The following is a 24,792-nucleotide window of genomic DNA, read 5'->3' as shown; positions in this document are numbered from 1 at the left end:
CTCTTCCAGCGCGCAAGAAGGTAAATTGTGTGACATCGCTTCTCAGCTGTATTATAAAGTTTCTCCTTGTTCCCTACATTTACTGGTTCTATATTTTATTTGACGGTGCAGGTGGCCTCCCCAGCGGCAGCCAGGCGTCATAGGACCATGGAGAGACGCCCCCCTGCTACCAGTCTCCTGTCAACAACGTAAGTTACACAACCGACGCACATAGTCAATGTTTACATTTGAAACAGCGTCTTCATGGAGACATAACTACATTGTCCACTCTGTCTGAATTTTAATATATTTGTTCTCATCTGTCAACAGCAGGTTGGATCCCCTCCAGCCAGGCTGTCACGGAGACTGGAGGACGACGGCCCCTCCAGCCTGGTTCCTCGTTCCAGGACCACGGATGGAACACCCCCCCCGCACCCAAACTTCAGTGACCAACGTATGTTACTCTCTGACACAAGACACACTCTCACTCAGAACACACAGTGTGTTCACTGAGACGCGTGAAGTTTAACATATTTGTTCTCATGTGTCAGCAGCTGGTTGGATCCCCCTCCAGTCAGGTTGTCCTGTAGTTTGGGTGATCCAGCGACCCCCTGCTGTTCACCGGTTGCGAAGGTAAAGATTATACCTATTGAATAAAGTTCATAATGTCGTTAAAGTCTTCATTTATTGTTATTATTTGTTCTCAGGTGGCCAGGATGAAGACCCCTTCACGGGCTGGACCATCCCAGACCATTAAAGCTGTCTGTCACTCTCCTCGCCCAGTTAAGGTATTTACTCCACAACAGACACACACAAAACGTTTACTGTAAAATGCTGTAACTACATTAAACTGGTTCATTTAACATCTCTGCTACTATTATCTATCACTGCAGTTCACAAATGTCAGTGACAGTGTTACCTCATGTCTAGATATTAACTGGTGTTATTACTTATCACGGACCATCGGGACACCAGTTCCCTCATCGTCCTGCTGGCCCTGGATTATCGATGACGGACTTGCCACCTCTCATTCCCCTTCTAAAGAGGTAATGATATTTACATTTGGGTTTATTGTGGGCTTAATAAAGTGTTAGAGGTAAAGTGTGGTTTACTTTGAACTGAAATGCAAAAGGAAGGGAAGGAAGGAAATGAAGGAGGGAATTGATTACTATTTATTAATGTTTTCATGTGTAAATCGTGTGACACACGTACAAGGGATGTATCAGAGTTAAAGTCCTTTAAAGCCTCCTTCAAACTTTGGTCAAGATGACAAAGGGTGACAAAGGTTTATGATGGTCTCAAAACATTTAAATTTGAAATATGGAATAATCTGTTAGTAATGTGTTCAAGTCAAGTATGATAATACTTAAGGTCGTTTATAAGCATAATAATCATTTGTGTATATGTAAGATTATCTATATGGTAAATTTATCAGGAAAATTTGGTGGAAATGAAATTGTATAATCAGATAGTTAGTTTAAAGCTGCAGTAGGTAAAATGATTTTATTCACAATTGCTTAAACTGTCACCCTGCTATGACTGTAGTATATGTAAAAGTTAATTACTACCACTAATAATGTTAACTAGGCTTATGATTATGCTAATAAGCAATCCTTTATGATAATGATAATTTATCTTATTTCAGGTGCCGCTTAGTGCTAGTATTAGGGCTAGTCATAGTCAGAGTGACATGAGGTACAGGAAGTTCTCCAGGAACAACCAGTGTACCTGCATGTCCCTGACTTTTCTGGCTTATCTGAACGAGGGCTGTCAGTTTAACACTGCTGTCCTTGATAGAGTGCTGGCAAAGGGAGATTCACTTTTTGTAGGTGTAAAACAGCTGATCCAGGAAAAAAGATTCCGCAGTGACCATCTCACTGTGGAAGAACTGCCCAAACAAGTCCTGACCGACACAGATATGTGTAACGTCCACATGCCTGAAATCAGGTGTGGATTTGTCGAATTCAGGCTTGGTATCTGCCCCTTGCCACACAGTTAGTGTCTGTCAGGTGATGTTAATCTGGCTTTAGTCATAGTAAGATGGGGTGATGTGATGGGCTTACCTCACCCCCACGGAACTGCAATTATGAAGACCTTCTCAAAAATCAGTGACTTGGCTGAACACCTGCACAAACTCTTTGCAAATCGCGGCCCTTCTGCCAGTTATGAGTTTGTGCCGGTGTCATTCGAAGCCATTGGTTCAAGAGAATGCCCTCAGGTATCTCTGGCACACAGCGTATCCAGGACAGCTCTCCCACCAGCAGCAGAGCGCGTCCTCAAGACGGCTCCTGCACCGCCAGCAGCAGAGCGCATCCTCAAGGCGGCTCCTGCACCGCCAGCAGCAGAGCGCGTCCTCAAGACGGCTCCTGCACCGCCAGCAGCAGAGCGCGTCCTCAAGACGGCAAAAAACACACATTACTGTCTGGTGAAGGAAAAAAGGAAAAAAATTGAATATGAAAGGAAAAAGTACAGCAGCTGTCTAGAATTTAGAAGAAAGAAACTCCAAGCACAAAGAAGAGATGCCCAAGACAGTCTCCATCAGAATCAGCGATTAGTTTCCTTCAAATGTTACTATGAAAATGTTCAAGATAAGAAGAAAGAAGAACTCGTAAGAAGAGGGAACAGGGAAAATGCTACTTTCAAGAGACAACGGTAGACTTGCATCACACTCTCAAAAGAAACACATTCGAGATATATGCAAGGAAGATGCCACATTCCGCACCCGACAGTAGAAACACATTCGAGACAGATACAAGGAAGATGCCACGTTCCGCACCAGACAGTAGAAACACATTGGAGATAGATACAAGGAAGCATGCCACGTTCCGCACCACTCAAAAGAAACACATTTGAGATAGATACAAGGAAGCATGCCACGTTCCGCACCACTCAAAAGAAACACATTTGAGATAGATACAAGGAAGGATGCCACGTTCCGCACCACTCAAAAGAAACACATTCGAGACAGGTACAAGGAGGATGCCACGTTTCGCACCAGACAGTGGAAACACATTCGAGATAGATACAAGGAGGATGCCACGTTCCGCACCAGACAGTAGAAACACATTGGAGATAGATACAAGGAAGGATGCCACGTTCCGCACCACTCAAAAGAAACACATTGGAGATATATACAAGGAAGATGCCATGTTTCGCACAAGACAGTAGAAACGCATTCGAGAGAGAGACAAGGAGGAAGCCACGTTCTGCACCAGACAGTAGAAACGCATTCGAGACAGATACAAGGAGGATGCCACGTTCCGCACCAGACCGTAGAAACACATTCGAGATACATACAAGGAAGATGCCACATTCCGCATCAGACCGTAGAAACACATTCGAGATAGATACAAGGAGGATGCCACGTTTCGCACCAGACAGTAGAAACACATTCGATATAGATACAAGGAAGATGCCACGTTCTGCACCAGACAGTGGAAACACATTCGAGATATATACAAGGAGGATGCCACGTTCCGCACCAGACAGTAGAAACACATTCGAGATAGATACAAGGAAGATGCCATGTTCCGCACCAGACAGTAGAAACACATTGGAGATAGATACAAGGAAGCATGCCACGTTCTGCACCACTCAAAAGAAACACATTGGAGATATATACAAGGAAGATGCCATGTTTCGCACAAGACAGTAGAAACGCATTCGAGAGAGAGACAAGGAGGATGCCACGTTCCGCACCAGACAGTAGAAACACATTCGAGATAGATACAACGAAGGATGCCACGTTCCGCACCACTCAAAAGAAACACATTCGAGATATATACAAGGAAGATGCCACGTTCTGCGCCAGACAATAGTAATGCATTCGAGATAGATACAAGGAAGATGCCATGTTCCGCACCAGACAGTAGTAACACATTTGAGATAGACACAAGGAGGATGCCACAGAAACGCATTCGAGACAGATACAAGGAGGATGCCACGTTTCGCACCCGACAGTAGAAACACATTCGAGACAGATACAAGGAAGGATGCCACGTTCCGCACCAGACAGTAGTAACACATTTGAGACAGAAACAAGGAGGATGCCACGTTCCGCACCAGACAGTAGAAACACATTCGAGACAGATACAAGGAAGGATGCCACGTTCCGCACCAGACAGTAGAAACACATTCGAGACAGGTACAAGGAGGATGCCACGTTTCGCACCAGACAGTAGAAACTGGCATCCTTCCTTGTATCTGTCTCGAATGTGTTTCGACTCTCTGGTGCGGAACATGGCATCTTCCTTGTATCTATCTCGAATGCATTTCTACTGTCTGGTGCGGAACGTGGCATCCTTCCTTGTATCTATCTCGAATGTGTTTCTTTTGAGTGGTGCGGAACGTGGCATCCTTCCTTGTATCTGTCTCGAATGTGTTCCGCACCACTCAAAAGAAACACATTCGAGATATATACAAGGAAGATGCCACGTTCCGCACTAGACAGTAGAAATGCATTCGAGATAGATACAAGGAAGATGCCATGTAAATATATAATGTCACAGTCGCTACATTAAATGTAGTTCACCAACACATTTTTTCTTTAAATTGGATAATAATGATAAAAATGTTTTAAAATAACCTTTCACTTAAGCATATTGTATCAGTTATTAAAGTATTAGTTACAGAAATTAGATATTTTAGTTTGTATTTGATATAGGTATTGTTATTATTGGTCGCACCACATGATGGGTGGTCGCGCCAAATGACGTGAAGACCTTGTATCATTAAAAATCTATTTAAAGAGACCAATAAACAATTAATTCCATGCAAATTTCAACCAGACTTTATTAACATTTCAAACATGAAAACAAACATTTCATTTCATAAACATTTTTTTGATTTTCTGATAAAAATCTAACCGTGTGTGTGTGTGTGTGCGTGTGTGCCGCTAACCCCAGGTCTTTTTGAACTTTGCCCAATCTTGGCTGGTCAACTTTGAGTAGCGTGAGGTTGCTGGCTCAGGTTCTTCAATGACAAAGAGAACATCTTTCTTGTAGTAATATATAATATCTGGCACTTGTGGCCACATGAACAAGTTATTTTCTCCTGACTTTCGCATGGAGGTAACTTGTACTTCCTCTCCCACAACAACCTGAAGGACCTGGCCAACATAGGGAAGTTTATCATAGCTGACTATGACAAACTTTCCACTCAAGTCTTGAAGAGGTTGTTTCTTTGGTGGCTCAGGAGCGCTTACGGGATCGTCGGTGGTGTTCCTCAAATCTACTTTCACTGGCTGGTAACATAGGCATGTCTTCATTTCTGCATGCTTGCAGAAGCACGAGACCTCACTGTGACTGATTTGTGCAGCTTGTGAAGACAAAACCTGGTGTATTTTTAAGGTTCCCTTCACAGCTGTCAATTTCCCTGGAATCAGCTCATCATATTTCTGGATGCTCTCTTCGCTTACCCAGTAATGAGTAATGGTCGACCCTGATTTTTTGGTCAGCATCTCATACAAATCCAGTGGAGCCTGCAGCTCACCTCCCCGACGAACATAGAGATCTGCATCCCTCTTCACTGCACCATCCGATACCATACCCTTTCCGTGGGACTTTTCCGAATAGTTCCATGTAACATGCCTGAACCCTTAAAGGAAAGGCACAGTACTGAGGAGATAAAAGTTAGCTTTGTTCCTGTACTGTGTAACAGGTCCGTCACTAATTATATGTAGGGCTGTAATCTCTGGGTAGGTTGTGCGAAGCTCTTTCAGTATGGGCTCCAGGTGTGCCCATACTGCCCTCTCGTCATGGCGGAGGCTGTCTGATAGCGTTGCGTATGATTTTGTCCCATGGACTGTGTAGAGAATAACGGTGTGTATTGTGGCCTGCTTTCTGCTGCCTCCAAAATGATAAGCTTGAATATCTGTACTCAACTTGCAGGAGTAGTTTTCAGAAAAATCAATGTGAAGCACTGCTTCAGCTTCTGTGAGATTCTGTTTTAGGCCACGAAACTTTTCTGTTTGGTGGATCCAGTTGAACTGGTGTATGGCTATACATTCTAGCTTTTTGTGGAACAGCACTTTTAAGTCCTTGATTGTCCCTGTATGTGTTTGTTTTAAGACATTTGCAAAGACTTTCTCTCCATTTGTTGAAGTTACTCGCTCCCATTGTTCCCAAGAAACCTCTGCAGAGGGTCTCAGGTAATTCGACTTCATCAAAGCAGCACTTTGGGCATACACGATCCATACATGCTTTGTTTTTAGGGTCACAAACAATCATATTCAATAATTCTGAGATGCTGGTTGTCTTCAACAGCCCTCTCTTGGTAAGTTTGTTAATCAGTAGCCGGACATTCTCATGTTCCACACATGCACATGTATCTCTGTCACTGGTCTTTGGCTCTGTGATATAAAAAGGCCGTCTTCTGACAAATTGTCGGTAAGACATGGAGAGATCCTGTTCCACCTCTGTTTGATACTGAGCATGGAGCTCAATCAGGGGCTTTGTTAGAACTCTTCTTTGCATTTTCTGTTTATTTTTGGTAATGGTGTCTTTTTTCCCTGCTAACAGACGGCTGTTTTCATCTCTGGACAGGAAATTGATAACTGCTTGCTTTCTTTTTGTTGACAGTTTCTTGTGCCCCCTTGGCTTGAATTTTTCACTTAGGCCTACTGTTTGTTTTCCCATTAACCTCTTCTCACTCTTTCTGGATTTATCCCTCAGTTTTTTCATCTCTGCTAGCTGTTTCTTCAGATGTAAGACCTGCTTTCTCAGTTGACACTTCTGTCCCTGCAGTTTTTTGCAACGTTTTTCTGCTGATGTATTCTTTCTTTTATTCCTCTCTGGTGTGGAGGACACCGGTGGATTAAAATCCTCATTTAGAGGCATGGGGTCTTCCACAGGCGGCTGCTCTGGCTGCTCTTGTGGCTGTTCTTGGGCAACATCTACACCAACCAGAACTGGTGGAATATTCTCCATGGATGGTGGAGTAAGGTTAACCCTAACCCTAACACAGCATTTGCCATATTTTTTCTTTCTCTGTAAGCACTGGATGCTGCCCTCCATTTCTCTCTCTGTTTCTTTTTCATCTTCTCTGGTAGCTCACTTGCCTTTACATATGGAATCTTCCCCTGCAGTTTCCTTCTCTGGTAGCTGAAACAATAATGTAATATATTGTCATGCCCTAAATCCCTAGTCTATTTTTATTTTGGACAACTATTAGATCACAGTAAATGAACATGTTAATGAAAAAAGTCCACCAGGTAATGAAAAACACAGAGAAATACGTACTGCAAGTTGCTTCATTGATTGTTTTGATTTTTTTAAACTTTTTAACACACCTTTCTCTTCTCCTGGCAAGGTACTCTGCTCTTGCTGTGGGGTCAGAGTTGACACGCTGCCTGTGGCGAGCGCTTTTAACTTTGCTTGGCAGTGGCATCTGGTAAAATAAATTAAAATGAGTTAAATAGACAAATAATAATTAATAAATTGCTAATAACTGCATAAATACCCAAGTGAAATTGCATGCTTTTACTATTTTTTCTTATATTTTACAAAGATGAACTAACCATTATTTCTGAAATATTAGCAAAATGACTCATCAAATATCCAAAAAATAGTCAAAATAATAATAAAAATTAAGTACTTAATGTTGATCAATCATCAATTGAATATAACAAGCACAAAAACTGCCAATCTAGGTCATATATCTATGATGGAAAACAATCTGCAGTGGTCGCACCACATGATAATTGGTCGCACCACATGACATTTTCAAGTTCAGTCAAATATTACTATGACAAGATTAGCAACATAAACAAAGCTAGCTAGCTTTCCACAAAAGGACACTATGAAATTTATAATAAAAATACAAATTTGCAGAAAAAACTTAAATTAATTGTTTTTTTGAGGTCATACCACATGATATTCAAATGTGGCAACAACATTACAGCCATTAAAAAAGTTCTTTTTTAAAAAAAAATGAGAGAGCCACAAACCTTCTTTCTGCTTCCATAGCTCTATGACAAAATGGTGGATGATGCAACTTCCTGTCCTCCAGTAGATTTCAAAATAAAAGTTCCAAAAGTGGTCATTTATTGATGGTCGCGCCACATGATATTTAATGAAATGCATATGATTGGACAAAGTTTGTTTGTATATTATGAAAGAAATATAACTGCAAAAGCTTTGCAATTTTGTACAGGAATACAAAACACTTTGTAAATCATGCCAAATAGGGCAGAAAATAAATTGTAATATATTTAGAGTAATTTCAAATAGGTTTTCAAAACAGCAGTCATGGCTGGACGGTCGCACCACATGATATTTTGACACTTTAAATAACAGAAAAATTACAAATAACTCCTGATTTTTGAAAAGTTGAAGTGACTACATATAAGGGAGAGATACTATATATAGATAGTATATTTTTTGTACATTTAAACCTTTTTTTAACTTAAAAAATACAGCCGGACAGAATATTTAGGCGTCACGTCATTGACCCAGATACAAGGAAGATGCCACGTAACACACCAGATAGTAGAAACACATTAGAGACAGGTACAAGGAGGATGCCACGTTTCGCACCACACAGTAGAAACACATTCGAGACACATACAAGGAAGGATGTCATGTTCCGCACCAGACAGTAGAAACACATTCGAGGTAGATACAAGGAAGGATGGCACGTTCCGCACCACTCAAAAGAAACACATTTTAGATAGATACAAGGAAGATGCCACGTTCCGCACCAGACAGTAGAAACACATTGGAGACAGGTACAAGGGGATGCCACGTTTCGCACCAGACAGTAGAAACACATTCGAGACAGATACAAGGAAGGATGCCACGTTCTGCACCACTCAAAAGAAACACATTCGAGATAGATAGAAGGAAGATGCCACGTTCCGCACCAGACAGTAGAAACACATTCGAGAAAGATACAAGGAAGATGCCACGTTCCGCACCAGACAGTCGGAACACATGTGAGACAGATACAAGGAAGATGCCACGTTCCGCACCAGACAGTAGAAACACATTCGAGATAGATACAAGGAAGATGCCATGTTCCGCACCAGACAGTAGGAACACATTCGAGATAGATACAAGGAAGGATGCCACGTTCCGCACCAGACAGTACAAACACATTCGAGGTAGATAGAAGGAAGATGCCACAGAAACACATTCGAGACAGACACAAGGAAGATGCCACGTTCCGCACCAGACAGTGGAAACACATGTGAGAAAGATACAAGGAAGATGCCACGTTCCGGCCCAGACAGTAGAAACACATTCGAGACAGGTACAAGGAGGATGCCATGTTCCGCACCACTCAAAAGAAACATATTCGAGATAGATTCAAGGAGGATGCCACGTTCCGCACCAAGCAAAAGAAACACATTCGAGATAGATACAAGGAAGATGCCACGTTCCGCACCAGACAGTCGAAACACATGTGAGACAGATACAAGGAAGATGCCACGTTTCGCACCACTCAATCGAAACACGTGAGACAGATACAAGGAAGATGCCACGTTCCGGCCCAGACAGTAGAAACACATTCGAGACAGGTACAAGGAGGATGCCATGTTCCGCACCACTCAAAAGAAACATATTCGAGATAGATTCAAGGAGGATGCCACGTTCCGCACCAAGCAAAAGAAACACATTCGAGATAGATACAAGGGAGATGCCACGTTCCGCACCAGACATTAGAAACACATTCGAGACAGATACAAGGAGGATGCCACGTTCTGCACCAGACAGTAGAAACACATTCGAGATACATACAAGAAAGGATGCCACGTTCCGCACCAGACATTAGAAACACATTCGAGACAGATATAATAAGGATGCCATGTTCCGCACCAGACAGTAGAAACACATTCGAGATAGATACAAGGAAGGATGCAACGTTCCGCACCATTCAACAGAAACACATTCGAGATAGATACAAGGAAGGTTGCCACGTTCTGCATCACTCAAAAGACACACATTCGAGATAGATACAAGGAAGGATGCCACTGAAACACATTCGAGATAGATACAAGGAAGATGCCACAGAAACACATTCGAGATAGATACAAGGAAGATGCCACGTTCCGCACCAGACAATAGAAACGCATTCGAGACAGATAAAAGGAGGATGCCACGTTCCGCACCAGACAGTAGAAACGCATTCGAGAGAGATACAAGGAGGATGCCACGTTCCGCACCAGACAGTAGAAACACATTCGAGACAGATACAAGGAGGATGCCACGTTCTGCACCAGACAGTAGAAACACATTCGAGGTAGATACAATGAAGATGCAACAGAAACACATTCGAGACAGACACAAGGAAGATGCCACGTTCCACACCAGACAGTAGAAACACATGTGAGACAGATACTAGGAGGATGCCGCGTTCCGCACCAGACAGTAGAAACACATTCGAGATACATACAAGAAAGGATGCCACGTTCCGCACCAGACATTAGAAACACATTCGAGATAGATATAATAAGGATGCCATGTTCCGCACCAGACAGTAGAAACACATTCGAGATAGAGACAAGGAAGGATGCAACGTTCCGCACCATTCAACAGAAACACGTTCGAGATAGATACAAGGAAGGTTGCCACGTTCTGCACCACTCAAAAGACACACATTCGAGACAGATACAAGGAAGGATGCCACTGAAACACATTCGAGATAGATACAAGGAAGATGCCACAGAAACACATTCGAGATAGATACAAGGAAGATGCCACGTTCCGCACCAGACAGTAGAAACGCATTCGAGACAGATAAAAGGAGGATGCCACGTTCCGCACCAGACAGTAGAAACGCATTCGAAGATAGATACAAGGAGGATGCCATGTTCCGCACCACTCAAAAGAAACACATTTGAGATAGATACAAGGAGGATGCCACGTTCCGCACCAATCAAAAGAAACACATTCGAGATAGATACAAGGGAGATGCCACGTTCCGTACCAGACATTAGAAACACATTCGAGACAGATACAAGGAGGATGCCACGTTCCGCACCAGACAGTACAAACACATTCGAGGTAGATAGAAGGAAGATGCCACAGAAACACATTCGAGACAGACAGAAGGAAGATGCCACGTTCCGCACCAGACAGTAGGAACACATTCGAGATAGATACAAGGAAGCATGCCACGTTCCGCACCACTCAAAAGAAACACATTCAAGATAGATACAACGAAGGATGCCACGTTCCGCACCAGACAGTACAAACACATTCGAGGTAGATAGAAGGAAGATGCCACAGAAACACATTCGAGACAGACACAAGGAAGATGCCACGTTCCGCACCAGACAGTGGAAACACATTCGAGATAGATACAAGGAAGATGCCACGTTCCGCACCAGACAGTCGAAACACATGTGAGACAGATACAAGGAAGATGCCACGTTTCGCACCAGACAGTAGAAACACATTCCAGATACATACAAGGAAGGATGCCACGTTCCGCACCACTCAATCGAAACACATGTGAGACAGATACAAGGAAGATGCCACGTTCCGGCCCAGACAGTAGAAACACATTCGAGACAGGTACAAGGAGGATGCCATCTTCCACACCACTCAAAAGAAACATATTCGAGATAGATACAAGGAGGATGCCACGTTCCGCACCAAGCAAAAGAAACACATTCGAGATAGATACAAGGGAGATGCCACGTTCCGCACCAGACATTAGAAACACATTCGAGACAGATACAAGGAGGATGCCACGTTCTGCACCAGACAGTAGAAACACATTCGAGATACATACAAGAAAGGATGCCACGTTCCGCACCAGACATTAGAAACACATTCGAGACAGATATAATAAGGATGCCATGTTCCGCACCAGACAGTAGAAACACATTCGAGATAGATACAAGGAAGGATGCAACGTTCCGCACCATTCAACAGAAACACATTCGAGATAGATACAAGGAAGGTTGCCACATTCTGCACCACTCAAAAGACACACATTCGAGACAGATACAAGGAAGGATGCCACTGAAACACATTCGAGATAGATACAAGGAAGATGACACAGAAACACATTCGAGATAGATACAAGGAAGATGCCACGTTCCGCACCAGACAGTAGAAACGCATTCGAGACAGATAAAAGGAGGATGCCACGTTCCGCACCAGACAGTAGAAACGCATTCGAAGATAGATACAAGGAGGATGCCATGTTCCGCACCACTCAAAAGAAACACATTCGAGATAGATACAAGGAGGATGCCACGTTCCGCACCAATCAAAAGAAACACATTCGAGATAGATACAAGGGAGATGCCACGTTCCGCACCAGACATTAGAAACACATTCGAGACAGATACAAGGAGGATGCCACGTTCTGCACCAGACAGTAGAAACACATTCGAGATACATACAAGAAAGGATGCCACGTTCCGCACCAGACATTAGAAACACATTCGAGATAGATATAATAAGGATGCCATGTTCCGCACCAGACAGTAGAAACACATTCGAGATAGATACAAGGAAGGATGCAACGTTCCGCACCATTCAACAGAAACACATTCGAGATAGATACAAGGAAGGTTGCCACATTCTGCACCACTCAAAAGACACACATTCGAGACAGATACAAGGAAGGATGCCACTGAAACACATTCGAGATAGATACAAGGAAGATGCCACAGAAACACATTCGAGATAGATACAAGGAAGATGCCACGTTCCGCACCAGACAGTAGAAACGCATTCGAGACAGATAAAAGGAGGATGCCACGTTCCGCACCAGACAGTAGAAACGCATTCGAAGATAGATACAAGGAGGATGCCATGTTCCGCACCACTCAAAAGAAACACATTCGAGATAGATACAAGGGAGATGCCACGTTCCGCACCAGACATTAGAAACACATTCGAGACAGATACAAGGAGGATGCCACGTTCTGCACCAGACAGTAGAAACACATTCGAGATACATACAAGAAAGGATGCCACGTTCCGCACCAGACATTAGAAACACATTCGAGACAGATATAATAAGGATGCCATGTTCCGCACCAGAGAGTAGAAACACATTCGAGATAGATACAAGGAAGGATGCAACGTTCCGCACCATTCAACAGAAACACATTCGAGATAGATACAAGGAAGGTTGCCACGTTCTGCACCACTCAAAAGACACACATTCGAGATAGATACAAGGAAGGATGCCACTGAAACACATTCGAGATAGATACAAGGAAGATGCCACAGAAACACATTCGAGATAGATACAAGGAAGATGCCACGTTCCGCACCAGACAGTAGAAACGCATTCGAGACAGATAAAAGGAGGATGCCACGTTAAGCACCAGACAGTAGAAACGCATTCGAGAGAGATACAAGGAGGATGCCACGTTCCGCACCAGACAGTAGAAACGCATTCGAGACAGATACAAGGAGGATGCCACGTTCCGCACCAGACAGTAGAAACACATTCGAGACAGATACAAGGAGGATGCCACGTTCCGCACCAGACAGTAGAAACACATTCGAGGTAGATACAAAGAAGATGCAACAGAAACACATTCGAGACAGACACAAGGAAGATGCCACGTTCCACACCAGACAGTAGAAACACATTCGAGATAGATACAAGGAAGATGCCACGTTCCGCACCAGACAGTCGAAACACATGTGAGACAGATACAAGGAAGATGCCATGTTCCGCACCAGACAGTAGAAACACATTCGAGATAGATACAAGGAGGATGCCACGTTCTGCACCACTCAAAAGACACACATTCGAGATAGATACAAGGAAGGATGCCACTGAAACACATTCGAGATAGATACAAGGAAGATGCCACGTTCCGCACCAGACAGTCGAAACACATGTGAGACAGATACAAGGAAGGATGCAACGTTCCGCACCATTCAACAGAAACACATTCGAGATAGATACAAGGAAGGTTGCCACGTTCTGCACCACTCAAAAGACACACATTTGAGATAGATACAAGGAAGGATGCCACTGAAACACATTCGAGATAGATACAAGGAAGATGCCACAGAAACACATTCGAGATAGATACAAGGAAGATGCCACGTTCCGCACCAGACAGTAGAAACGCATTCGAGACAGATAAAAGGAGGATGCCACGTTCCGCACCAGACAGTAGAAACGCATTCGAGAGAGATACAAGGAGGATGCCACGTTCCGCACCAGACAGTAGAAACGCATTCGAGACAGATACAAGGAGGATGCCACGTTCCGCACCAGACAGTAGAAACACATTCGAGACAGATACAAGGAGGATGCCACGTTCCGCACCAGACAGTAGAAACACATTCGAGGTAGATACAAGGAAGATGCAACAGAAACACATTCGAGACAGACACAAGGAAGATGCCACGTTCCACACCAGACAGTAGAAACACATTCGAGATAGATACAAGGAAGATGCCACGTTCCGCACCAGACAGTAGAAACACATTCGAGGTAGATACAAGGAAGATGCCATGTTCCGCACCAGACAGTAGAAACACATTCGAGATAGATACAAGGAGGATGCCACGTTCTGCACCAGACAGTCGAAACACATGTGAGACAGATACAAGGAAGATGCCACGTTCCGCACCAGACATTAGAAACACATTCGAGACAGATACAAGGAGGATGCCACGTTCTGCACCAGACAGTAGAAACACATTTGAGATACATACAAGAAAGGATGCCACGTTCCGCACCAGACATTAGAAACACATTCGAGACAGATATAATAAGGATGCCATGTTCCGCACCACTCAAAAGACACACATTCGAGATAGATACAAGGAAGGATGCCACTGAAACACATTCGAGATAGATACAAGAAAGATGCCACAGAAACACATTCGAGATAGATACAAGGAAGATGCCACGTTCCGCACCAGACAGTAGAAACACATTCGAGATAGATACAAGGAAGATGCCACGTTCTGCACCAGACAGTCGAAACACATGTGAGACAGATACAAGGAAGATGCCACGTTCCGCACCAGACAGTAGAAACACATTCGAGATAGATACAAGGAGGATGCCACGTTCTGCACCAGACAGTAGAAACACATTCGAAGATAGATACAAGGAGGATGCCATGTTCCGCACCACTCAAAAGAAACACATTCGAGATAGATACAAGGAGGATGCCACGTTCCGCACCAATCAAAAGAAACACATTCGAGATAGATACAAGTGAGATGCCACGTTCCGTACCAGACATTAGAAACACATTCGAGACAGATACAAGGAGGATGCCACGTTCTGCACCAGACATTAGAAACACATTCGAGACAGATATCAGAAGAATGCCACGTTCCGCACCAGACAGTAGAAACACATTCGAGATAGATACAAGGAAGGATGCAACGTTCCGCACCATTCAACAGAAACACATTCGAGATAGATACAAGGAAGGTTCCCACGTTCTGCACCACTCAAAAGACACACATTCGAGATAGATACAAGGAAGGATGCCACTGAAACACATTCGAGATTGATACAAGGAAGATGCCACAGAGACACATTCGAGATAGATACAAGGAAGATGCCACGTTCCGCACCAGACAGTAGAAACACATTCGAGATAGATACAAGGAAGATGCCACGTTCCGCACCAGACAGTAGAAACACATTCGAGGTAGATACAAGGAAGATGCCACAGAAACACATTCGAGATAGACACAAGGAAGATGCCACAGAAACGCAATCGAGATAGATACCAATCGGATACAGTTTTTCGGAGCAGACAAAAAATTGCCATGTCTCAGAGATACAACACGGATCAAAGCTATAGCCAAAAGAAAAAGCAAGATTTCAATCTCAGATATCACAGCGATCCGGAATTTAGACGTCGTTTAAATCAACGTTGCAACCAGTGGAGAGGAACTAAATTGGCCACAAATGCTGCCTTTAGCACATTTTACAAGAGGCAGAGAGTGCTTAGAATCAGGAGAAAATACAGACAAATTGTGCCCCACCGCCCCCAGCCCCTGATTGATCCGATGATGGAAGCAGCCATAGCTGTCTTTCGTGAGTCCATTAGACATGGACCCACATACATTTGTACCGTTTGTAACAGAACAATGTTTCCTAATCAGGTCAAAGAATGCAAAAGACAAAAATATTGTAAACACACAAAAGTCGCAGCAGCATGCTTGACAGGAAACTATGTTCACCTTTGTGACAGTGACTGCTCTACCCCTTGCTCTGTGCCACAAGAAAGACTACATGAGTGGATATGCTACACCTGCGACAGCCACCTTAGCAGAGGATGCATACCACCCATGGCAGTCGTAAACAATTTGGACTTGGCGCCCATCCCCCCAGAATTGGCTGCACTTAATGTGCTTGATAGGCAGCTGATTGCAAAAATCTTGCCATTTGCAAAAATTGTTGCTCTGCCAAAAGGCCATCAGAGAGCAGTCCACGGCGCTGTTGTGTGTGTTCCACCAGAGGTGGAAGCGACCATCAACAGTCTCCCAAGGCCCAGAGCACAAGCGCAGCTGCTTCAAGTGAAATTGAAAAGGCACATCAAATACAAAGGTTACCAGCACTTTTACAACGTTAATATGAAGAATGTGCTAGCTGGCCTTGCCAAATTGAAAGAGACACATTCAGAATATAAAGACGTGTTTATCGATGAGACTGCAACTTTTGATTGTCTGCTCGAAGAAGAGGAGCCCATCGAAGAAGAGGAACCCAGACAGGAAGAGGACCTCAGACAAGAAGAGGAGCCCAGCATCCCAGAAGAAGATAAAGATGTCGAGTTAGAAGAAATTTTTAAAAGCCAAAACGAGCCGGGACAGTTAGAGGCAGATGAGGAAGAACAGGAGGAGCTGAGACCAGGCCTCTCCCTGGACACTTGCATGCAGCCCCCCGACATTGCACGGGAAATCCTTTCATATGGCAACGGAGTATTTAGCGTTGCACCTGCGCAAGGCAACAAACCGGTTGGTTTTTTCACCATACCCAAGTTAGAGGCCATGGCTTTTCCTGTACAGTTTCCAACAGGAGAGAATACGTTAGATGAAGCTAGAACCGTCTCCCTGTCCCCGAGCCTCTACTTTAATCTTAGGCTCTTTGCTGCAGATACGCGTTTTGCAAGTGACCAGAGTTATCTTTTCTTTGTGCAGTTTGTTACAGAGACTCACCTCGCGACAAATAGTATGTCTATACAAATGCGCAAAGGAAAGTCGAAAACCAAAGACGGCCGTAGGATTAACAATGTCATGCTCCAGGACAAGGATGAGGTAGAACGGCTCATCATGAGCCAAGATGCAACCAGGTTCATGCAGCCTCTTAGAGGCACTCCAGCCTATTGGAATAAAACACTTAAAGATGTGCACGCCATGGTTCGTCAAATTGGAAAACCAACATTTTTTGCCACGTTCTCCGCTGCTGAGATGAGATGGCCTGAGTTCATTGAGGCCATCAAAGCTCAGCAAGGTGAACAAGGGCTGTTTTCGGATTTGGATTGGAAAACAAAATGTGACATTCTGAGAAGTAACCCCATCACAGTAATGCGCATGTTTGAAAAGAGAGTAGAGGCTCTCATGACAAACCTCATCCTCTCTCCTTCACAGCCGATTGGTGAAGTAGAAGATTATTTTTATCGCGTTGAGTTCCAAGCCAGGGGAAGCCCGCACATCCACATGCTCATTTGGATCAAAGATTCACCTAAATTTGAAGAGGACCCCGATAGACATGTCATGGAATTTATAGATAGATACATTAGTTGCAAAATGCCCGACCCTGACACAGATCCGGAACTCCACAAAATAGTGTCAGAGGTTCAGGTGCACAGCAGGAAACATTCAAAGTCATGTAAGAAGGGAAATGTAGCCTGCAGGTTTGGCTTTTCAAAACTACCGATGGATAAAATATTCATCACCAGGCCCCCCACTATTAATTGCCACCAAAAAGAGGATCAAGATGATTCAGACTTTGAAGCGCAAATAGAGGAGCAGAAAAGGGCCCTTGTAGAAATGCAAAAATTGGCTAAACAAACGCTCCAACCAGTTAGAGATCTGCTTATGGATCCAGGCGCTTCGTTCAGCAGTTTGACAGACTTGCTTTGCCAGTGCAACTTAACTTACGAGCAATACTTTGCCGCCGCGCAGCGCCTGGCAAACACCCATGTCGTGATGCTGAGGCGCCATCCAAATGATTGTTGGGTTAATGCCTACAATCCTGATTTGCTTAGAGCGTGGAACGCAAACATGGACATCCAGTACGTCATAGATGACTACAGCTGCATCATGTACATGATGTCATATGTAGCGAAACCGGAGCACGAGATGACGGAATTCCTTAAGAACGTCATCAAGGATGTAAAGACATCTGATGTTAACAAGCGCGACGAAATGAAACAAATTATGCAGGCCTACTCTAAACACAGAGAGGTCAGCGCTCAAGAGGCTGTAGCCCGTACCTGCAGCTTACGCCTCAAGAAGTGCTCCTGATCCGTGGTGTTTATTCAGACTGACGAGGAAGGTTTGAAAATGAGTCACCCTATGAGTAGACTGGAAAGAATGGAACCCGGATCAGTGGATGTATGGATGTCGGGGTTGCCTGAAAAATACGTCAACAGACCTCTCACTCGAGAGTTTGAACGTATGTGCCTGGCCGAGTTCGCGTCAGACTACAGGGTAGTCTACGGCCAGCAAACAGAAAGGCCGAATGCCATTCCATTGTTGAACGATGAAGGATTTATTCAAAAGAGAACCGTAGGAAAACCAGCAATCATTAGATTTACTCGCTTCTCTGAGGAAAAAACTCCAGAGACGTTTTATAGAAGATTGCTGAAACTTTATCTCCCACATCGATCCGACGCCGATCTGAGAGATGAAGCGTACCCCACTTATGAAGAGTTTTATAAGTGTAGCGACAAGTGGGGTATGAGAGTAGAGGAAATAGTGAGGCACAACAAAAAACGTTATGAGGGCCAAGGAAAAAACATGGAAGCTGCGTTTCAACAGCTTCAGGTGTGCGGTCCTCTCGTGAATGCTTGGAACTCTTTTGCGCACGAAGTTGAAGTTGACCGGCTGGAGTGTCTGGCTGAATGTGAACCTCGCGATCAGGAGCAAAACGGTGAAGATGTCCCAGAATTCGGCACTAAGAAGGATAAGGGGAGCTCTATGCCTAGAATAGATGCTCTAGAGTTGAGTCCAGACTTTGTTAGGAAAATGTACCATAGTCTGAACGAAACTCAGGCTTCCGTTTTCTACACTGTTCGACAGTGGTGTTTTGAACGTGTCTGGGGCCACAATCCAGAACCATTTTATTACTTCCTGTCGGTCAACAAATGCCAAAGGTTTTGACAATTGTCCACCACAACACGCAGGGTCTGCCATGTCACATGGTGGACCTGAAAGCACATCACGAGCTCCAACAAGCAGATGTGCTTTGCCTTACAGAGACACACTTGTCAGGGTCCTCTGTAGCTGAAATTTTTCAATTGGAGGGGTACACTATGTTCACACGTAGCAGACAGCTGTCTTACAACAGCTGTGTGAACATGGCCAAAAAAGAGGGAGGTGGAGTTGCGATGTACTGTAGAGACACTGTGCAAGCAGAGCCTCGCAGGTACATGCAACAGGTCACTGGTTTGGAGTTTGTTGTCCTTAAAATTGAGGCTCCAGTCAAAGTGCTAATAGCGACTGTGTACAAACCGCCAAGTTTTCAACTGGGAATCTTTCTCCAAAACTTGAAAAACCTCTTGGACTCATTGGACATGTTAAATCACCAGCCCATCATTGTTTGTGGCGATTTTAATGAGGACCACCTTTCAAAGAGAAAAAAAAGTATCAAAGATTTGTTTCAGTCCAGAGGTTACACTCAATTGGTAGCAAATTCGACAACTGAAAAGAACACACTGATTGATCACATTTACATTTCACATCCTGATAAATGTCTTCAATCAGGTGTTCTCCAAACATATTACAGTTACCACAGTCCAGTTTATTGTATTTTGACTGAGTAATGACTTACCTCCAGCTGTTACATCCAAGACCTGTTGTGCCACGTTTTTACAGTGTACCAGGAGCTGTGGTCCTCTCCGGGTGAGTATAGCATCCGAGTGTTTCTGATTTCAGTTTGTGGATGAGCTCCCTGGTTAGTTAGGGAGTGTGCCAGCTGGGCAGAGCAATCTGTCCTTCCATCGGTGTACTATTTGTTATTTTGCCTTTTTTATTTTCGAGGCAACCCTGGGTGGAGACATGTTTCTCTGGTGGGGGCGAGCATTTCAGGGCCTTGGTCATTTGGCTGAGGTTTACTGAAGTTTTGCTTTAAAGAAGCCTCGAGCCCAGCCCGTCTCAGAAGATAGTTAGGTTTAGTTTGGAGTTAGGCAGGTACCAGGGGGCTTGCTTGGATAATCATTTGCACTCGGAGATTTGCTCACTAATGATTGATGTCATTTATTTCACTATTTGGTCTTGTTTAGTCTTTTAGTGTGTTTAGTCTTATGTAATTGTTTTTCATATGTATGTGGTTGCAGTGGCATGTCTTGGCTGGAAATAGTTTAATCGTTTAATGTAAACGTGTATGTATGTATGTAATTGTTTATTTTAGAATGGGGTCAGCAACTTGTTCTTATTATCTCTTGAGATGATGAGAGCGACCGGGCCAGTGTGTTAAATGTTTTGTAATTAATAATTTTGTAAATGCCTTTAAACATTTTTTAATATATTTATCATGTATTTATTGACATTGTAAAATCTTAACTCATGTTCTCATCTATTTAGATGAGAATGGCATGTGTAAGATATAATGTAAGCTGCAATGTAATAGCTAAGCTCATGTAAGAATTACATTGGCTAAGCTAAGCTTACGTAAGTTATCATGTGATTATGTAATTTAAGGATGTATATTTAATGAATCATGTTTTTTTTTATTATTATTATTCATGTAATGGAATTGTTTGGGGTTTTTTTGTGTGTTTTTTTGTTTTTTTCTGCTGGGTTGTTGTCACCACATTAGCTACGCTAATCTTAGCTAATGTAGTGTAGGAGTGTCAGGGAGGAAGCTGAACATCCAGCTGAGATGCAGACCAAGCTGCATGTCAAACCAGGTGCATAACAAAGTAAGTATGTCTCTTTTTTTTTTTTTTTTTAAAGTGATTGACTTGCATTGAGTGATTTAACTCAATGATGATGTCATTGTCTTTCTAGGAGAAGGACCCTCTCTTCAGCAAAGACAACAACCCAGAAGAAAATAAGGGAAGTAATATTTCATTAAATTCTCAGCTTTCACTTAAGATGTTTACATCAGTCTTTTGAACCTGTAACTAATTTATGTCTTTTAAATCTGGCAAAATTTATACAGACTACAAGAAGACCTCCAGAAGACTGCAGCAACAATAAGGGAAGTAATGTTTCCTTTAATTCTCAACTTTCACTTAAAATGTTTACATCAGTCTTTCGAACCTGTAACTAATTAATGTCCTTTAAATCTAACAAAAGTGATCCAGGAAGAAGACCAGAGGACTGCAGCAAAAATAAGGGAAGTGATACTGTTTTCTTTTCAAATGTTTACGCGATGATTTTGAACTAATTTGTGTCTCACTCTCCACTGAAGAGACAACAACTCTCAGACTCAGGATGAAGACCTCCAGGAAGAAGGCCTCCTTTGCTTGTTTTTTGGAGAGAAATAAATATCATCTCTGTTACAAGATGTCGGTGTATGCCTGTTGAATTATTATTATTTGCAAGTTTAGTTTTAGTTTTTAACAATGAAAAGATGAAGATGCTGAGAATGAATGGTATGTGGTGAAATGAACACATTGTAGCATTGCATTGTAGTATCATAGCATTGACAATCCTCATTTCCCATTGACAGTGAATGGGGCTGAGTGGAAAAAGTGAAACTTTGTTTTTCAAACATCGACATCTCTGGCATACTTTAACCTGGACACACCATTCAAAGTTTAAAATGTAGATAAAACTCCAAATTATCAACTTGATATCATACTTTTGCCTTGTCTTTCATAGTTTTTCCGTCACGGGGCAAAGCGCACAGCCCACTCTCGCGATTCCCCGGCGGGGAATTGTCTAGTATGCTAATTCGCACTCTCAACGGAAGTACCAAAATAAAAGCTTATTGATGCGAGCCAGCGCTCTCCGTGGTCCTCTTCAGGTAGTCGGACGGAGAGACTGCGGTCCGAGGTTTTTCGTCGTCTTGATGAGTCCTCTGAAAACTTTGTTACGCCTGGCTAGCGCGGTAGCACCGGGCGCCCCTTTGCCGACTTACCCTTTCCGGTCAGCAGACTGAACCTCCCAGCAGGAGACGTTCGGTATTGTCGCCTAACACTAATATATTTTCATGCATCATAGCCTACTAACAAGAACAAAATGAATTCTATTCTATCAGTAACCGAGGAACTTGACCTTGCCTCATGACTGACGAATAAGAGGTTGAATACAACAAAAAGCAGTGTAGGATGTACAATTAGCAGGCTAGGTGTCAAACACACATAAATAGTTGCAGACAAACACTATTTTACACAGTATACGACTATAACAATAACTGTAATGTTCTCTCTTGGTTGTAGCTGAACCAAAATAAACATCGAGCTAACCACTTCAATCTTCATTCCATTTCAATAAAGATGACAGAGGCGTAGAGTGGCTTTTCATCCGTTGTATTGAACTTGTAATGCATCAATATGTGTGTGGTAAAAACTGCAAAACAAACATACAGATTTACATTAATCAATTGGCTGAGGTAAATCAAAGAATGGCTAACAACCTAGCTTGTTTTTAACTGACAATCAAAACAGCAACAAGACAAAATAACTTATTCACACGAAATATTTTCCCTAAACAGTTGACAATATACACACCTAACCATATGATCCTATATATTAACACTTACAGCTTTGCTTGGCTACAATCGTTGTGGGTTTAGAATGTACATCTGCAGCAGGAAACCAACTGTCTGCCGTTATATCGTCAACCCCCTGCGAAACCGGAAGTGGCGTAATCAACTCCGCGCGAAACCGGAAGTGACATCACCGTAACATATATCGCTTAAAACGATAAATACAGCAGTACGAAAATACAAAAACACTTTCTTACATAACCAGGTAAGTATATCATTAACTTATTATTTTTTCCACATAAAATACACAAATCTTTTTCTTTTTTTTTTTTTTAAACAAATATAAACTTTCTTAAACTCCTTTTACAGGACAACACACTCCCCGCCTGACCTGATCATGGTCACTAAGGATTATGAGTGAATAACATCAAAGTCTATTAATTAGTCTTTAGGCAGAAGTAGAACAAGTTCTGCAATAGGCCTTAGAAAAGTTTTGATAGTCCCTTGGTCTGTTGTCTTCAGTTCAACCTTTCTGACATGTCCATCTTTTCCAGGGAATGTGGCAGTGATCCTGGCCATAGGCCAGCAATTGCGTGATGTCTGCTTGTTCCTGAGCAGAACGAGATCACCAACTTGAAGGTCCCTTCGAGCCCTTGTCCATTTCAGTCGCGGCTGCAAGGAAGGCAAGTATTCACGACTCCACCGGGTCCAGAACTGATTTGCCAGAGCTTGAACCTGTCTCCATTGTTTTGTGTGTAAGTCCTTTTCTGTAAAGTCCCCAGGAGGAGGAGGGACTCCTGACTTCTGTGTAAGGAGCATAGATGGTGAGAGTATGAAGGGATCTGGATCCGTAGATACAGGTAGCAGTGGTCGAGCATTTATGATCGCTGAGACGGTCATCAAGGTGCAAAGTACTTCATGAGTCAGGCGAGTGTTTTGCTGCAGAAGCATTGCGTCGAGTATTCTCCTAGCGACTCCGATCATACGCTCCCATGAACCTCCCATATGAGAGGCGTGTGGGGGGTTGAAGATCCAGCTGCAACCTTGCTCACTCAGGTATGCCTGTACCGTTTTGTCCATGCCAAGCTCCTTACAGGCACCGACGAAGTTTGTTCCGCAGTCGGAATGGAGCTGTTTTGCTGAGCCTCGGAGAGCGAAGAAGTGTCGAAGGGCATTTATGCAGCTAGATGTGTCCATAGTCTCGATGACTTTGAGGTGCATGGCTCTCGAACTCATGCAGGTGAACATGATAACCCACCTCTTGTTCTCTGCCTGTCCTCCTCTGGTGCGTCTTGTAGTCACGGTCCAAGGTCCAAAGACATCAAGGCCAACGTAGGTAAAAGGAGGGCAGGTTTTGAGCCGTTCCGGAGGAAGGTCCGCCATGCGTTGCTCTTCCAACTTTCCACGTAGTTTGCGGCAGGTTACACACTTGTGAAGAACTGAGTTTATAAGTGTTTTACCTCCTATGAATGAATGGTAGGTTCGGACAAGGGTGCCAGTTTTTCTTTTCCCATAACAAAACCTACTTCGATGTGTCCATCTTCCTGCACTGCTCTCATGTACGCCACAGCGCCGATGGCCTTGGTTGAAGCATCCGTGAACACGCATAGCTCCGTTTTTACTGCTTTGGAGAGCGAGGTGTCCGTGTATGTACGTGGGATGTGAAGTCGTTTCAGGTCTTGGAGCGAGTCTCTCCATTCTTTCCATCGTCCCAGTTTGGCCTCCGGGAGAGGCTCGTCCGAGCCTGCCTGTTCGGAAGTGAGTTCCCTGAGGATGTCTCTTCCCTGGATCGTAACAGGTGCTAGCAGACCCAAGGGATCAAAGACACTATTAACGGTGGAGAGGACCCCTCGTCGAGTGAAAGGTTTGTCTGTAGTTGACGCAGAGAAGGTGAACGTGTCAGATGCGATCTCCCAGAGCAGCCCTAGGCTCCGTTGGGTTGGCGTACTTTCACCATTGAGATCCAGATCTTTGATCACCGGAGCGCAGTCCTCTGATGAAAAGGAGTCCATGACTGCCTTCCGGTTCAACACA

General features: G+C 43.6%; 2 protein-coding genes and 1 long non-coding RNA gene across 4 annotated transcripts; 1 reads left to right on the top strand and 2 right to left on the bottom strand.

Moving 5' to 3' along the window:
- The first annotated feature begins 560 nt into the window (after positions 1-560).
- On the top strand, positions 561-21,419 carry LOC119007461. 2 transcript variants are annotated; one of them, XR_005071132.1, is made up of 5 exons: positions 561-612; positions 687-767; positions 910-1,025; positions 20,920-21,022; positions 21,111-21,419. It is a non-coding gene; the product is annotated as an uncharacterized LOC119007461 (long non-coding RNA). The 2 variants fall into 2 exon arrangements; XR_005071133.1 differs by lacking the exon at positions 561-612 and having other exon boundaries at positions 689-767; positions 955-1,025.
- On the bottom strand, positions 4,467-7,767 carry LOC119007458. The gene is made up of 2 exons (XM_037077173.1): positions 7,268-7,767; positions 4,467-7,079 (listed from the first exon to the last, which is right to left on the bottom strand). The coding sequence occupies exon 2, from the start codon at positions 6,990-6,992 to the stop codon at positions 5,904-5,906; it is 1,089 nt and encodes a 362-aa protein (XP_036933068.1). The 5' UTR covers positions 6,993-7,079; positions 7,268-7,767; the 3' UTR covers positions 4,467-5,903.
- Positions 21,420-21,431: 12 nt separating the features above from the next.
- On the bottom strand, positions 21,432-24,204 carry LOC119007459. The gene has a single exon (XM_037077174.1). The coding sequence runs from the start codon at positions 24,139-24,141 to the stop codon at positions 23,200-23,202; it is 942 nt and encodes a 313-aa protein (XP_036933069.1). The 5' UTR covers positions 24,142-24,204; the 3' UTR covers positions 21,432-23,199.
- Positions 24,205-24,792: the final 588 nt, after the last annotated feature.

Source organism: Acanthopagrus latus, chromosome 18 (genome assembly GCF_904848185.1).
Source record: "Acanthopagrus latus isolate v.2019 chromosome 18, fAcaLat1.1, whole genome shotgun sequence".
NCBI lineage: Eukaryota > Metazoa > Chordata > Actinopteri > Spariformes > Sparidae > Acanthopagrus > Acanthopagrus latus.
The sequence above is the reverse complement of the archived record's forward strand: the minus strand, read 5'-3'. Positions and strand labels throughout refer to the sequence as shown.

What these genes read in the sequence shown, in the direction of transcription:
- LOC119007458 (XM_037077173.1), bottom strand. Translation starts at nt 6,992, where the DNA reads ATGGAGGGCAGCATCCAGTGCTTACAGAGAAAGAAAAAATATGGCAAA.
- LOC119007459 (XM_037077174.1), bottom strand. Translation starts at nt 24,141, where the DNA reads ATGGCGGACCTTCCTCCGGAACGGCTCAAAACCTGCCCTCCTTTTACC.